Below are 13,691 nucleotides of genomic sequence, written 5' to 3' on the forward strand. Positions count from 1 at the left end.
TCCAATACATAACGCGTTCTACTCTCGTAGAATGCACGCATTCTCTCTTTTATTGTGACTCTGGCACATGACCAATTCAATCTTCTCATTTCACACTAAAAGGGCGCGTCCTAGGCCCTGTGCGCGTCATCTCATCTCTTGGCATTACAACCTTAATCTCAAACAATACAGTTCACACGGTCTGCACAATATTTAGACGCGTCTTAATATTGTGGGCGCGCCTTTGCCTCGCGCGTTGCAGCCCAAAATTCTATCCTTCATCTTTTTGCTCTAATGTGATCTCAGTGGACACATACTCGGTCCGAAATGATCCGTAATCAAATTTTTGACCATAACAAGAATCATTGGAATTAATATTAAAAAAAACATGTATAGTAAGTCCTGTAATTCGTGGGGATTTTGTAATCATTATTAATAAGCAGAAACAAATAAAATTTTGATACCTAATTTATTAACGCGTTCGTTTGATCACACGTTAGAGAAATCGATACTATAAGCATATAAATGAAATTTAAACTTAATTATTGCTCATTCCTTTTTCCAGAAAAACCTTGGTCAAACAAGACCTAAACAAATACTCGTTCTCATTACGTAGTTCTACAGGATCTTGTCTGCGCTTGACAGGGCTAATAATCTTATTTAGGTCAAAGTAACTGACTGATTTTCTTTTATTTCTTACCAAACAACACTGCTTGTGTTGTGTCATCACATTCACATGTGTAATAAACAGACCAGTAGAAACAAAGTGCTAGTAGCACTACAAGTCTACAATATTAACCACTAAAGCAGCCCTCTTTTTCCTGCAAATTCCAAATCTGTGACCCCAAAATTCACAACCCCACAATTCTTTTTCACATTTGCTCAAATGGGTTTTGTATAAATCTTGGTTTCTTTCTAGTTTTCAGGGTCTTTTATAAATCTTGATTATATAATAATTTTATAATACTATCACTATCACTTTCAGTTTTTTTGTATGGAGGTGAAGAAAGACAAACTTGTGAGGTATGCACTTGTAGTTTTTCTTGCTTAATTGTTCACTCTTAAGTTTAGTTAAGTTGAGTACTTAATAATTGTAAGTTTACTATGTAGTACAGATGGTTTTGGTATTGATATTTAGTTTTAATGTTAATGATTATGATGGGTAGTGGTGGATCTAGAATATCAAGATGGAGTATAAAACAGTGTGTGCTTTAGTATGTTAATCAGTTCTGTTGGTTTGTGTAAAATTTTAGTATGTTGTTGATAAGATATGGGGTTGAGTATCACAGTTCAAGATATGCTTGTCTGTTTTTGACAAAGCCGAGGAAAGGAGGGGGAATCTTTATGACAATGTAGATTTGCCATGTAGTTGATTGTCACAGTTGTAGTAGTCTCGTAGATACGGATTTCTCTGACAGAAATGAAGAATTGGAGCGGAAGGTTACATGAAATACAGTTTAGGGAAGGCATAGCTAACTGTAAATGTTGATACAACTTCCAAAGTAATTTGATACTTAGAGAATAACACCACAAATACTAATTTATCCGTGTAAAAAGGTTTGCTGGATACAGCAATATTACAGCGAATGATTAAGTCACTCAGCTCAAGTAGTTTGCAATAAATCACAAGCTTTATATGAAACTCCATATAAAATAAACAAAAAATATATATCTGGATGATATATAAATTATATAATCAGACTACTGATAGAAAGGGAATATGTTTAATCTTGAACCAATTTAAGCCTCTGTGTTTCCAATATTATTTTTGAAGAAACAAGGAACTAGAAGCTAGCTTAATACAACTAAAGATTGTTAATATGGCTACAAAATTAGTATATGCCAATCATGCATGAAGTCATTCAACTTTTATGTTAGTACCTTAGTGTCCGTAGTTTGTACTTAATTTTAAAATGATTATCAGCTTATCTGTTATCAGGGTTTGGTACATGTTTATTTTATAGCTAAACCCACCCAATGCCAAGGTCAAGTTTGTAACCTTTTTCTCTATACTAAATTAACTTTTTACTTCCATTTATTCAGGGGATCCAGTAATACTAAGTGATCCGTCTGATAATTTACTTGTAGGTTTTATTCTGATGCAAAGTTGAGGAAAGATGCTTTATGGGCAAAAACTGATCCTTCATATCTACAAAAGTCATCATCGGGATACAAGGTTTCATCTTCCTTGCTAAAAGGAGACAGTGTGTTACCTAGTAGAAATAAATTATCTGGGAAGTCTAAGGTGTTTTCGGAGGACTATGAGCCATGGAGTCGGAGAATTCTTGATCCGGGTAGTGAAATTGTGCTTCAGTGGAACCGCATTTTCATAGTATCGTGTTTGATGGCACTTTTTATTGATCCACTGTATTTTTACTTGCCAAGTGTTGGTGGGAGCAAGGAATCATGGTGTGTGAAGACGGATTTGAATTTGCGAATTATAGTGACTTGTTTCCGGAGTATTGCTGATTTTTTCTATATTTTACATGTGGTAATTAAGTTCCGAACTGCATATGTTGCGCCAAGTTCTCGAGTGTTTGGGAGAGGGGAGCTTGTTATGGACCCCAAGAAGATTGCACATAGATATATGAGATCTGACTTCTTTATAGATCTGATTGCTACACTGCCCCTTCCTCAGGTAACATGTCTTACAGTCCTATCTCGATCTTATGTGTTAGACATAAATTTAGATTTTAGTATCTTATATCAGTAAGTCACAGCATTATACCATTGCAAATGTTTAATCTCAACAATCATAATAATTTTTTTTAAAATGCTTCTCCTGCGTGCATGTTCATTTTTACATGTAGATGCAGTAGGTAAGTAATTTTGTACATTATTGGTGTGCGCATGCGCACATATTCTTGCTGTACTTGTACTTTGAGAATGCAGAGAATTTTGTACAAGAGAAGGTGTAATTGTCCGCCAATCTTGTTTTTGTAGATGAAGTCTCCTTTCATATGAGACTTACCCTTGTTGTATGTATAAACATTTGGGAGGGGGAAGGATGGAATTGAGGAAGAACGACACAGAAGGCACAGGAGCCTAACGGTCCCAGTGCCAAATGCCAAGTCTTTATTAAAACTTCGGCGATTTTAATTTGTATAGAATATGTAAGACTTAATGACCAGAATAGGCAGATAAGACTTTGATAAAAAGAAGGTATTTTAGAATAATCATGCTTACCTAAACAATACAGACTAAGTAGAAGTTTTCATCAAATCATTTGTGGATTGCAGTTTGGCAGTGTCTAGTATTACTAAGCTTTTAATATTGAGTATTGCCTGATAACACTTTTCTTAAGAACAAATACATTGTATGATTTTCTTTGTTGCAGATTGTCATCTGGTTTGTTATTCCTGCTACCAGAAGTCCAGGAGCTAATCATAATAACAATGCCCTTGCATTGATTGTGCTGCTCCAGTATATTCCGAGATTTTATCTGATTTTTCCATTAAGCTCACAAATAATTAAAGCAAACGGAGTTGTGACAAAAACCGCTTGGGCGGGGGCTGCATATAATCTGCTACTTTACATGCTGGCCAGCCATGTATGTTGTTTAAAAATAGTTTTTTTTGCATCTTCTTCTGTTTTAAGTTCGAGTAAATCTCACTTCAACTATGATATTTAAACCCATGGATGGGGCAATCAATTGCGAAAATTATATTTAGACTATCTATAGCGTGTTGTTTAGTACACTAAAAATTATACTGTTCATGTAGGTTTTAGGGGCAGCATGGTACTTGTTGTCACTTGACCGTCATGCCTCATGCTGGAAATCAATATGCCATAGTGAAACCAGCTCCAAAAAATGCTCCGAATATCTTAACTGTTATGCCTTCAACCATGATACTCGCAGGACTTGGGCTAACAGTACTAATGTGTTTTCAAAATGTAATCCTGATAAAGAGATTGACTTTAAGTATGGCATCTTTGAAAATGCAATCAAGAAAAATGTCGTCTCCTCAAATTTTTTGGAGAAGTACTTTTATTGTTTGTGGTGGGGCCTACAGAACTTAAGGTATTTTTCTTCTAGACCCTGGGTTGTTTGGAACGACAAAACATTATCATTGTTAGAACTTCTTAGTAATGTTTTTCGGGTTTAAAAGATGGTGTTCTAATTTTATTAAATTAGACTCCAGAGCAGATAGCTAATCTGAAGTATGTAGTAAGTTCTGTTAATATCACCAATAACATATTTATAAATTTTGACTGCGATGTACCCACAAAAAGGCAAATTAGTCTCATAGGCAAGTAGTAAACTACTAAAAGAGCTTTATTAAGAATTATAAACTTATGGATATATCTTTTGGTTATCAAAATGCTTTGTTACCTGAATGCGGTTGGAAGTGTCCACCATGGATGCATGTCCAAGTGTCGAGCTCTGCAATATTTTGATGTTTTTGTCCTGAGATAAGTGTCCAATTTTCCATAGTCCATACCCATGTCCGATTGTCTAGTGTCTGGCAAAATGAAGAGTCCAGGTAACAGATCTAAAATTTGCTACACCTTTGAATAGCAAACAAAAAATACACGTGCTTGATCAGTGTAATACGTTTGAACTTTATGATTCTGTTTGCTTTTCCCAAACTATGTGAAATGCCATGTGAACAGAGACAGACATGATCTAGTTCTCATTGGCATATCTAGCAGATGTTCTAATGCTTTAAAGAGTTATAAACACAATAATGACAATCCTATATGATATATGTAAATTCTCCTCTTACTTATGAAAGCGCTATAGGTGCTATAGCTCTATAGGTAATGGCATACTCGGGCTTGTCTGGGTAAAAAGTGAAAGTAAAGCATACGCATACTTTAGGATAGATGCATACTCATTGTTAAAGAGTATAAGATCCTGTTCGGACCTTCCTATGACACCTTAAGGTTTTAGACGGACTGATTACTTAACATGGTATCAGAGCTCGGTTTAGGAAGGGAGTCGAGTTCGAGTCCTCCCACCCTCATTTGTTTAATTTAAATATTTGTTATTGGCATGGATATTGGTATTTGTTGCATTTGTTGTTGTCAGTCGTAGTGAAACGTATCATACGATTGAGGGGGAGTGTTAAAGAGTATAAAATCCTGTCCAGGCCTTTCTCTGACACCTTAAGATTTTAGACGGACGGGTTACTTAACACTCGTAAACAGAAAAATAAAAAAGAAAGAGTATAACTTGCTCAAGAATTGCATTAAGGTCCAGACATCCAGGCTATTTCTAAGAGTTTTTTAATACTTTCAATTACACAAGTTGAAGGGGTTCCAGGTTCTTCAGTCAATGCATGCAGTTTTACCCCTTTATGTAGAGTTTTGTTGAGGAGCCGAACTCCACATAGCACAAAAAGAGCAATCCCAAGTTTTGTTTAATTTATATTTGTAAATTAGCTGTGACCCCCGCGCGCGCACACACTCTAAACTTTACATTTTTAATTGTACGGATCTCTGAGAAGTTCTGGTCTTAACATGGAGTGGGTTTATTTCAAGTATTATGAAACTTAAATCAACCAAGAAGGTTCGTTTCTTCCTGCACGAGTTAACGGAGGTCACTCATCACTACTGTTCAGGAGTAAATGATGTAAATTAGCTGTTAATTTGTTGGCACATCCATTAATCTCATACAAATGTTGTTCCTTCTACTAGTTCATATGGGCAGAATTTATCGACAAGCACGTATATCGAGGAGACGGCATTTGCCATACTCATCGCCATCGTGGGTCTCGTTCTATTTGCGCATTTGATTGGAAATATGCAGGTAAGTTGAATTGCTTGACTCTACCTTTTCCTCCTATTCTGTTATTTCAATTGTTTTTTATTATAACAACCTGTACAGTAAATCTAGTTCATGACATTGGGTCGAGTGAATTCCCTTTGTTCCTTCCAAAGTTTGTTTTTTCATATCTGAGTTGAATTTTATTCAGTTGTTTGATCAAAACCTTCTCTTAACTTTGTTTCATATTCTCGCATCAGTTGAGTATTTTTGTATAGAAAAGTAAAGTTGGTAAACTTATGATCACACAATTTAAGCTATATAAAGGATTATTTAAAATCCTGAGGGTGACATGATAGCTATATGTAAGCAGTAGATAAAATTGCGGTACTGTGCTCTGGCACAAACACATACATCCGAAGGAGCAGTTCTGTACCTAGTTTCAGTGAGATTTCCATCTACCAGATCTTAAACTCGATAAGGTTTAGGTTATGAAAAATCACCTGCCTGGCTTACTTTAGGTTTTAGCCGAATTCTCAAGGGTTGTACAGCGAAAGGGTCTAACAATGAATATTTCATCGAACTTTTCGACTCTAGTGTACATCGTTATGACTAGCATTCCTAAAGAAATGAAAATTATATACTAGTACGTAGATGCTAGATGCTTGACTAGATGATTATCATGGACCATAATTTGCTGGCCTTTGACTTGAATAGTGGAATAAAAATGTCCCGTAAGGTTTTGACCACAATTTTGTAAAATTGTTGTGTGATGGAGCCTGGAGGTATATACATCATAATTCTCTAAGTTTACCCAGAAATTTTTCACTGTCCTTAAAGTTTTCTTTAATGATACGATAGTTGCTGAGCTTGATATTTTTGAAAGAAAATCTGCTGGGATTAATTGGAAGAATTTTTGAGGATTTATGCTTCCCCTATCTTTATAAGTTCCTAGTAAATTACACCAATCATCCATATGATATGATCTTTAAACCAACTCACGTACCACTTGAATCGGCGAACAACCGAATGTTAGTATTTGCAGCCACTCGGCCCCTGACTAAATTTAAAAAGAATTTTCTGCATGCTAATATAGCTTAACAGAAACCATAAAGATTTTGCACACTTTGATATCTTTGTTTTATCGGCCCTTGATAAAGATAGCTAGAATACCTTTTACATATATATCTTTTTTCTCATAATTTGATTATAATACTTTATAATTACTGCACTACACATACATCACACATGCTACTTTCATTGAACTCTTTCATGTAATGATGGAATTTAGATCTCAGAATGTACTGTAAAAGGCCGATGACTGCATTTATTTGCATGTAACAGATACACTTCTTCAGATAGTGTTTTTTGGTTCTGAATGTTTTTGTTTTTCTCAATGGTCTCTGTCTCTGCATATGTAGACATACTTGCAGTCCTTGACAATTAGGCTTGAGGAGTGGAGACTCAAACGACGAGACACTGAGGAGTGGATGAGGCATCGCCAACTCCCTGAAGATTTGAGGCAACGGGTTAGGTGTTTTGTTCAATACAAATGGCTTGCAACACGGGGAGTAGACGAAGAAACTATACTTTATGGTTTGCCTGCTGATCTTCGTCGAGACATTCAACGTCACTTATGCTTGGACCTTGTTCGACGCGTATGTTACTTTCCTTGGTTTTAAAATTTTACATGTTCTGACAAACTGATCGTTTTTTAGTGAATTGTTACATTTTGTCTGGCACAACTAAATATTATGAATCTTGGGTACCCTGTAGTCACTAAGGTCTAAGGATCATATATATACTTAACCTTCTAAGCTCCAAAGTTTTCCTATTTCTTCATGTTTGCCCGATCATAGTCTGTCATGCATAGAATATCTGATCTGAAAACTTAACCAAATTAATTCAAGATTTACCATATATCATATATAGATACTGGTTAAGGATGAAATCTAGTACTTTTCTGCCAGTAAATTTCCCTATTGAAATCTAACTACAGATGAAAAATGATTTTACTTCCATCCAGGTAATAACATTCTATTTTATGGCAGGTCCCATTTTTCTCCCAGATGGATGATCAGTTGCTTGATGCTATATGTGAGCGTTTAGTCTCCTCTTTAAGCACTGAGAATACCTACATTGTTCGTGAGGGAGACCCCTTGGGAGAAATGCTCTTTATCATAAGGGGGAGATTAGAGAGTTCTACAACAAATGGGGGACGCACCGGCTTCTTTAATTCCATTACATTAAGACCTGGAGATTTTTGTGGTGAGGAACTGCTGGCATGGGCTTTGCTTCCAAAATCAACTAGCAACTTGCCATCTTCAACTAGAACAGTCAGAGCACTGGTTGAAGTGGAAGCTTTTGCATTACGAGCTGAAGACCTCAAATTTGTGGCCAATCAGTTCAGGCGCCTCCATAGCAAGAAGCTTCAGCATACATTTCGGTTCTACTCCCACCATTGGAGAACATGGGCCGCATGCTTCATTCAGGCTGCCTGGAGACGCCATAAGAGGAAGATGATTGCAAAAGACCTTCTTGCACTCGAGTCATTTAATTTGAGTGAACAAAGTCTTGATGAGGCTGATGAACAAGAGGATGAAGAAGACAAGTCTGGCAGTTTAAAAAATTCTCAGGCAAAAATGAACCTTGGGGTGACAATATTGGCATCAAGATTTGCTGCAAATACCAGGAGAGGGGCTCAAAGAATTAAGAATGTAGGGTTGCCTAATGTACCTAAGAAACCCGAAGAGCCTGATTTTTCTGGCGAACCCGACGATTAGTTTCCTCTCACTAGTTATAATGTATATATAATACAAGGTTACCAGAACTGAAACTTATTCTAGACTTGTAGTTATATTTCACAACTGTATTCCCAGACCTCATTTCCACTGTTTAGGTACATGACCTTCCATTGGTGAAAAGGTATATTATTAGAAGGGTGGCGCAAAGCGACAGCCTTTTCAGTCCATGAAAGTTATGTGTAATTGAATCTGATCCTGTTTCTGCAACTGTTAACAGACAGTTTGCAGTAAATTCCAGAACCAAGAATGTGATAATGTAACCAACTTATCTTTTTCTCAATATTAATTAGTCATCTTCATTTGTGCTTAAAATTATTCAACTTTATTTAGCATTTCTGGTAGTTATTTAACAATGCTCGGGTAATAATTACCAAATTAGAGCTACTTGCTAGGAAAAAACTGCACCAAAATGTGAACTGGGCTGCCAACCATACTTCTTTAGATAAATTTAGTCGAAAGGTTATAAAATGTGAAAAAACAGCACCAAAAAGTGAACTAGAATGCTAGTGCTGGTGTCTGCAGGTGTAAGACAGGAAAGAGATCAGAGTTCCAATTATGCCAAATTCCACTCAGCTTCGACCACCCAACACTACCTTTTCTGATGCTAATATTTCGCTCGTAGGAGAGATTATAAGCATTAACCTAATAAAAACAAATAGTGCACCAAGCGATTTTATCAAAAAACAGAATATTGTCTTAATGTATGTAGCTATAATAATATTAGATCGTCAAGTCACATAAAAGCGTTGCATAGTAATAAGTAACAAGTAGACCAAGGTCCACCAGCATGCCAGAAATATTGCGCAACTCAAAAATTCCGAGTTACATTTTTTTAGCATTTTAGTAATGCATCTTCAGAATGAATCGCAATACATGCTTTCCAAAATAACACCTACTACTCGTCATCTTTGTATGGGTACTCCTCGGGGACTTGTTTTAGAAGTTTTAAGCGTAATTCAAAAGCATCATCTCCTCTAAGCATATCTCGAACCCATGTGATTTCTGTCTTCATTGACACCTAAAATGGCAGAAAAAGAAGCAGACATAAATTGGTCTACCAATAATCCTGAGGCCTTGGCATATCAACAAAATGTAATGAGGACAAGATAATACACATGTAAGTCTACAAAATGATCTGATATCATCATAATAATCTTTAATACTCTAAATGTACAAATAGAATATGCAATAGCTTGAAGACTTACAAAGTTTGCTCTACTAATAATCCCTGTAAATATTTTATCATTCGGGTTTGGTATATGATTAAACATTGTTTAACTGATGTTTACAGAAAGAGGAAAACTGCACTTATGAAATAGCGTTATAATATTTACACAGCATGTATGTACATCTGTTATAAGTGACAGATCAGGAAGCTCAACAACTCTGCATACAACTTCCTTATAGTTTATAGTATCTACTTGTTATGAATAGCGGTTGGAAAATGACTTACCATCTCTAGAGCTCCTCTAACAACTCCGCTTAAGATGTTGCAATAGTAAAGACCTTGACAAGTATCAGGAAGCTCGACAAAGTCTACCAGTGGGTTATCCTCTAATATAATACTGCAAGTTGTACCCTCAGCATCCCAATTAGTGACAGATGCAGTGACCCCTAAAAACATTTTGAAACCAACCTGTTCATATACCAAATCGGAATTGCATGTAAGAAATCGATCAATACAGTATAGGATCAACTGCTCCTATGTAAAATGTAAAGTTGATGACAAGAAATGTTTAATACTTCGGGAAAAAGCTTGAAAGCTAGACTAGTGATTTGATAAAGACTATGTATAAATCGTAACTTAATATACTTATAATTTAGACATTTAAACTAGTGGAGCATGCCATACGAGGATAACTCCGAGAAGCTCAAATAAATTAACACAGAGCAAGTTGTTTCTTAAAAAAGAAACGTGGAGCGACTTCAAAAAAAGGAACATGGAGCGAGTTATTTCTTTATAAAATTTCTTAGTTGACGTGTTTGTAATTTTTATTAAGGTGCATATATTAGCGAATCAACTTGCTTCCAGAGCAGCCAATCACAAAAGAGACAAAACATCGCAACAAGTAAAGATCACACACACACACACATGTTATACAGACATAAGACACCATAAATAATTCATAAGGGCGGCACTCATCTATTTCCTGTTTTCAATCATTGGAATAGAAAAACATCTTCCGAATTAAAGAAGCAGAATACTAAATATCTGCACGAGTCGGATGTACCTAGACTATCTGTTGATTCGTATCCATCCCATTGTAATAAAGTACATGTACTCACGTATACCCAATCATAACTAAACACACATTTTGTCAAGTAACATCGCGTTCATCATTAATCGCTACCCTCTCCACATTAACAGCTATAAACACCACAAACCATAATAATCCACAATATCCCCAAAAAAACATACATACCTCAAGATAAAACAGAATCCTATAATATCTCACAAAAACAACAATTTCAATACGATATCACGAACATTCCAATTGACAGTACAACAAAGCTTCAAAAAAGGTACCTTGGCAATAACATCAGCAGTCTCCTTAAAATCGACACAAGTGGAGACATTCGATTTAGCAAGAAACTCATCGATCAAACGAATCCCGATATTATAACCCCTATAAAACACACACATACACCAAAACACACACTCAATTACATTAAATTACATCAAATTATATAATCAAATTACATAATTAATAACAAATTAAAAAAAGGAAAATACATTTGATCGAGCTGTTTGTTAACTTCATCGACCTCTTCCAGATCTGTGAGCAGTTGTCTCACAATTGCACCATATGTTAGAGTAAAAAGCTCAGCGTTCTGTATATAAACATCATAATAACACATAATAATAAAAAATCAAATGATTTTAAAAATGACGAGTGAGTGAGTGAGTGAGTGAATCGCTTACAACTCGGTCGACGTTAGCGAAAATTGCATCGCCGGATCTGGGCGGAGGAGCCATCGATAAATAATAATCGATTGAAAATCAGAGGGGCCTTTTGATTTTGTAAATCTCGAACTCAAGTAGCTGTGTGTGATTTGTAATTGCTATTTTGTTATAGTGGGTCGGGTCGGTCGGGTCGGTCGGGTCGGATCCGGTGACAAACAAATTGTTTCAATTTTTTTTCTTTTGCTAATTATTTTGGTAATTTAATTTTAGGTATTTCAAGAAATATAATTTATTTGGTAATTCAAATTGACGGTGTTGTTGACGGTGTTGCGGATAATGAGAATGCGTTAGTGTTGTAAGGATAATATTGATGATTGTCTCGTATTTGTCATTTTGTCTATGAGTTTGATAACATAAGCATTTTAATTTTAGAAAGGTGTACTTGTAATTACTTATGTAAATACAATCATGTACTCGAGTTTATCTCCTTCACATTTTTTATTTTCATAAATTTGTCTCGTATATTCTTTTATTGTATTAGTAGTTGTCATTTGTGTTACTATGTAATTTTATCACACTCTTTTTTTTCATGCAATAAGTCTCCCTATTTTTTAGAATAGCAGCATGATCAGCGTATATGTTATCCTCCCTAGACACTGCTTCAAACGGTATATACTGAGTATATTTGGTTTGCTTTCATTATTCTAAAATTTATTTACTGAAGCTTAACTAGAGACGCATAAAAAAACTCATCGGACCGGGTTTTATCCGGACTTTAAAAATTCCGGTTTTTTTTAAAACGGATCGGGTTGGGCTTTTCTAAAAATTTGGTCGGGCTGGGACGGGCCGGGTTTCCTAAGATATATAAGGCCTGTTTGAGGTCCGCTGGCCTGGCCAGATCGAGCCGAACCGGATTTAATCCGGACTTTTTATTTAGATATTAAAGGCTGAGTTCTATGGAGTCCACCTTTTTGTCGGAGTCCTCGGAGTCCATCTACGTTCTTCAAATAAAATATATTGTAAAACGTGTTATTTTGCAAAACATGTTACACAAATAGCATAACTTCAACAAAATCATGCAAATCTCATATATTTACAGTACAATATGTATGTTCTGCAACATGAACATTTATGTTCTGCAAACTAAACATATTTTGTAGAATAATATATTTTTGCAATGTTCTGCTTGTAAAATGTATGCAATCTACAAGATTTTTAATAGAATAGTGATGTTTGTCGAAAAATAAAATGTTTTGCAATATTTTAAGCTATATTTTACTTGCAGAACATATATGGATTCCGAGGACTCCAATTAAAAGGTGGACTCCATAGAACTTTACTTTTAAAAAAATATATTAATATTTTATAACTCGAATTATGGGCAGTTTAAATACCACAGAAAATAATATCTTGATATATCAGATAAAGTAGTTTAGACACCGAAATAAATAATTATTTTTTAATATAATATATAAATAATCATATCTACCTTAATTACTTCTAATATTATAATATAAGATTTTAAAAATCATAAAAATTATTGTATATTTTCAAATTTTATATTAAAATTCGATTTTTTAATCGGGTTTTTCAAAAAGCCCGGGTTTTTATCCGGGCCGAATCAGGCTTTTTTTTATCCGGCCTTTTATCCGAGCTTTTTCGAGTTTCGGGTCGGGCCAAATTTTCGAGAAAAAGGAGGCCCATTTAAGATCCGCTGGCCGGGCCGAACCGGGCTAGGCTTTTCGGGCTTTTTTCCGGATCTGATTTCGGTCTTCGGATTTTTTGAACATCTCAAAGCTTAACTCTGTTAGAATCTGCTTGCATTATTATTTTATTGATAGTTTATAATCATATATTCTAAGCTAATATAATTTAGGGATTTTTCGAAAAATAGGCAAGTTCAAAGATAAATTTGTAAAACTAATATCAGTTTTTTTATAATTGCAATAAAATATTTTTTAATTTTTTTTGCAAAAATAAGATATTTGTTCAACTCAATGCAATTAGATGCAACTGGAAAAACTCAATACTGACCATTTGCATATATGGTTAATTTTTGCTACATAGTATTTTTCCAAATATTTTTTAGAAGATAGTTTAATTGCAAAAAATCTTAGAAAAATAGTCTTTTTGGTATTTTTTTATAATGGATAATTTATTCTTCAAACGAATTTGTTAAAAACATAATACATGTAAATATAACAAATTATTATGTAAATCTATATTATAATACTTACCAAATTTTATGTATCATGTATCTTCTTTATGAATAAATGCATTTTATGGGAATTTTATG

General features: G+C 34.8%; 2 protein-coding genes across 2 annotated transcripts; one reads left to right on the forward strand and one right to left on the reverse strand.

Moving 5' to 3' along the window:
- The first annotated feature begins 685 nt into the window (after positions 1 to 685).
- Positions 686 to 8,770, forward strand: LOC141689347 (cyclic nucleotide-gated ion channel 17). Its single transcript, XM_074493623.1, has 7 exons — positions 686 to 1,002; positions 2,068 to 2,617; positions 3,317 to 3,529; positions 3,702 to 4,000; positions 5,620 to 5,731; positions 7,108 to 7,344; positions 7,738 to 8,770. Exons 1-7 carry the CDS (start codon positions 974 to 976, stop codon positions 8,467 to 8,469), a joined length of 2,172 nt encoding a protein of 723 aa, XP_074349724.1. The 5' UTR covers positions 686 to 973; the 3' UTR covers positions 8,470 to 8,770.
- A 409-nt stretch (positions 8,771 to 9,179) lies between these two features.
- On the reverse strand, positions 9,180 to 11,571 carry LOC141688796 (uncharacterized). Its single transcript, XM_074492909.1, has 5 exons — positions 11,414 to 11,571; positions 11,225 to 11,322; positions 11,018 to 11,117; positions 9,944 to 10,126; positions 9,180 to 9,508 (listed from the first exon to the last, which is right to left on the reverse strand). The coding sequence occupies exons 1-5, from the start codon at positions 11,465 to 11,467 to the stop codon at positions 9,386 to 9,388; spliced, it is 558 nt and encodes a 185-aa protein (XP_074349010.1). The 5' UTR covers positions 11,468 to 11,571; the 3' UTR covers positions 9,180 to 9,385.
- Positions 11,572 to 13,691: the final 2,120 nt, after the last annotated feature.

Source organism: Apium graveolens, chromosome 10 (genome assembly GCF_009905375.1).
Source record: "Apium graveolens cultivar Ventura chromosome 10, ASM990537v1, whole genome shotgun sequence".
Taxonomy (NCBI): domain Eukaryota; kingdom Viridiplantae; phylum Streptophyta; class Magnoliopsida; order Apiales; family Apiaceae; genus Apium; species Apium graveolens.

What these genes read in the sequence shown, in the direction of transcription:
- LOC141688796 (XM_074492909.1), bottom strand. Translation starts at nt 11,467, where the DNA reads ATGGCTCCTCCGCCCAGATCCGGCGATGCAATTTTCGCTAACGTCGAC. An exon ending in CTGCTGATGTTATTGCCAAG is followed by an intron (nt 10,127 to 11,017) that starts GTACCTTTTTTG and finishes GTATATGAACAG; the next exon opens with GTTGGTTTCAAAATGTTTTT. An exon ending in TTAGAGGAGCTCTAGAGATG is followed by an intron (nt 9,509 to 9,943) that starts GTAAGTCATTTT and finishes CTGCCATTTTAG; the next exon opens with GTGTCAATGAAGACAGAAAT.
- LOC141689347 (XM_074493623.1), top strand. Translation starts at nt 974, where the DNA reads ATGGAGGTGAAGAAAGACAAACTTGTGAG. An exon ending in TTTACATGCTGGCCAGCCAT is followed by an intron (nt 3,530 to 3,701) that starts GTATGTTGTTTA and finishes CTGTTCATGTAG; the next exon opens with GTTTTAGGGGCAGCATGGTA. An exon ending in ATTTGATTGGAAATATGCAG is followed by an intron (nt 5,732 to 7,107) that starts GTAAGTTGAATT and finishes CTGCATATGTAG; the next exon opens with ACATACTTGCAGTCCTTGAC.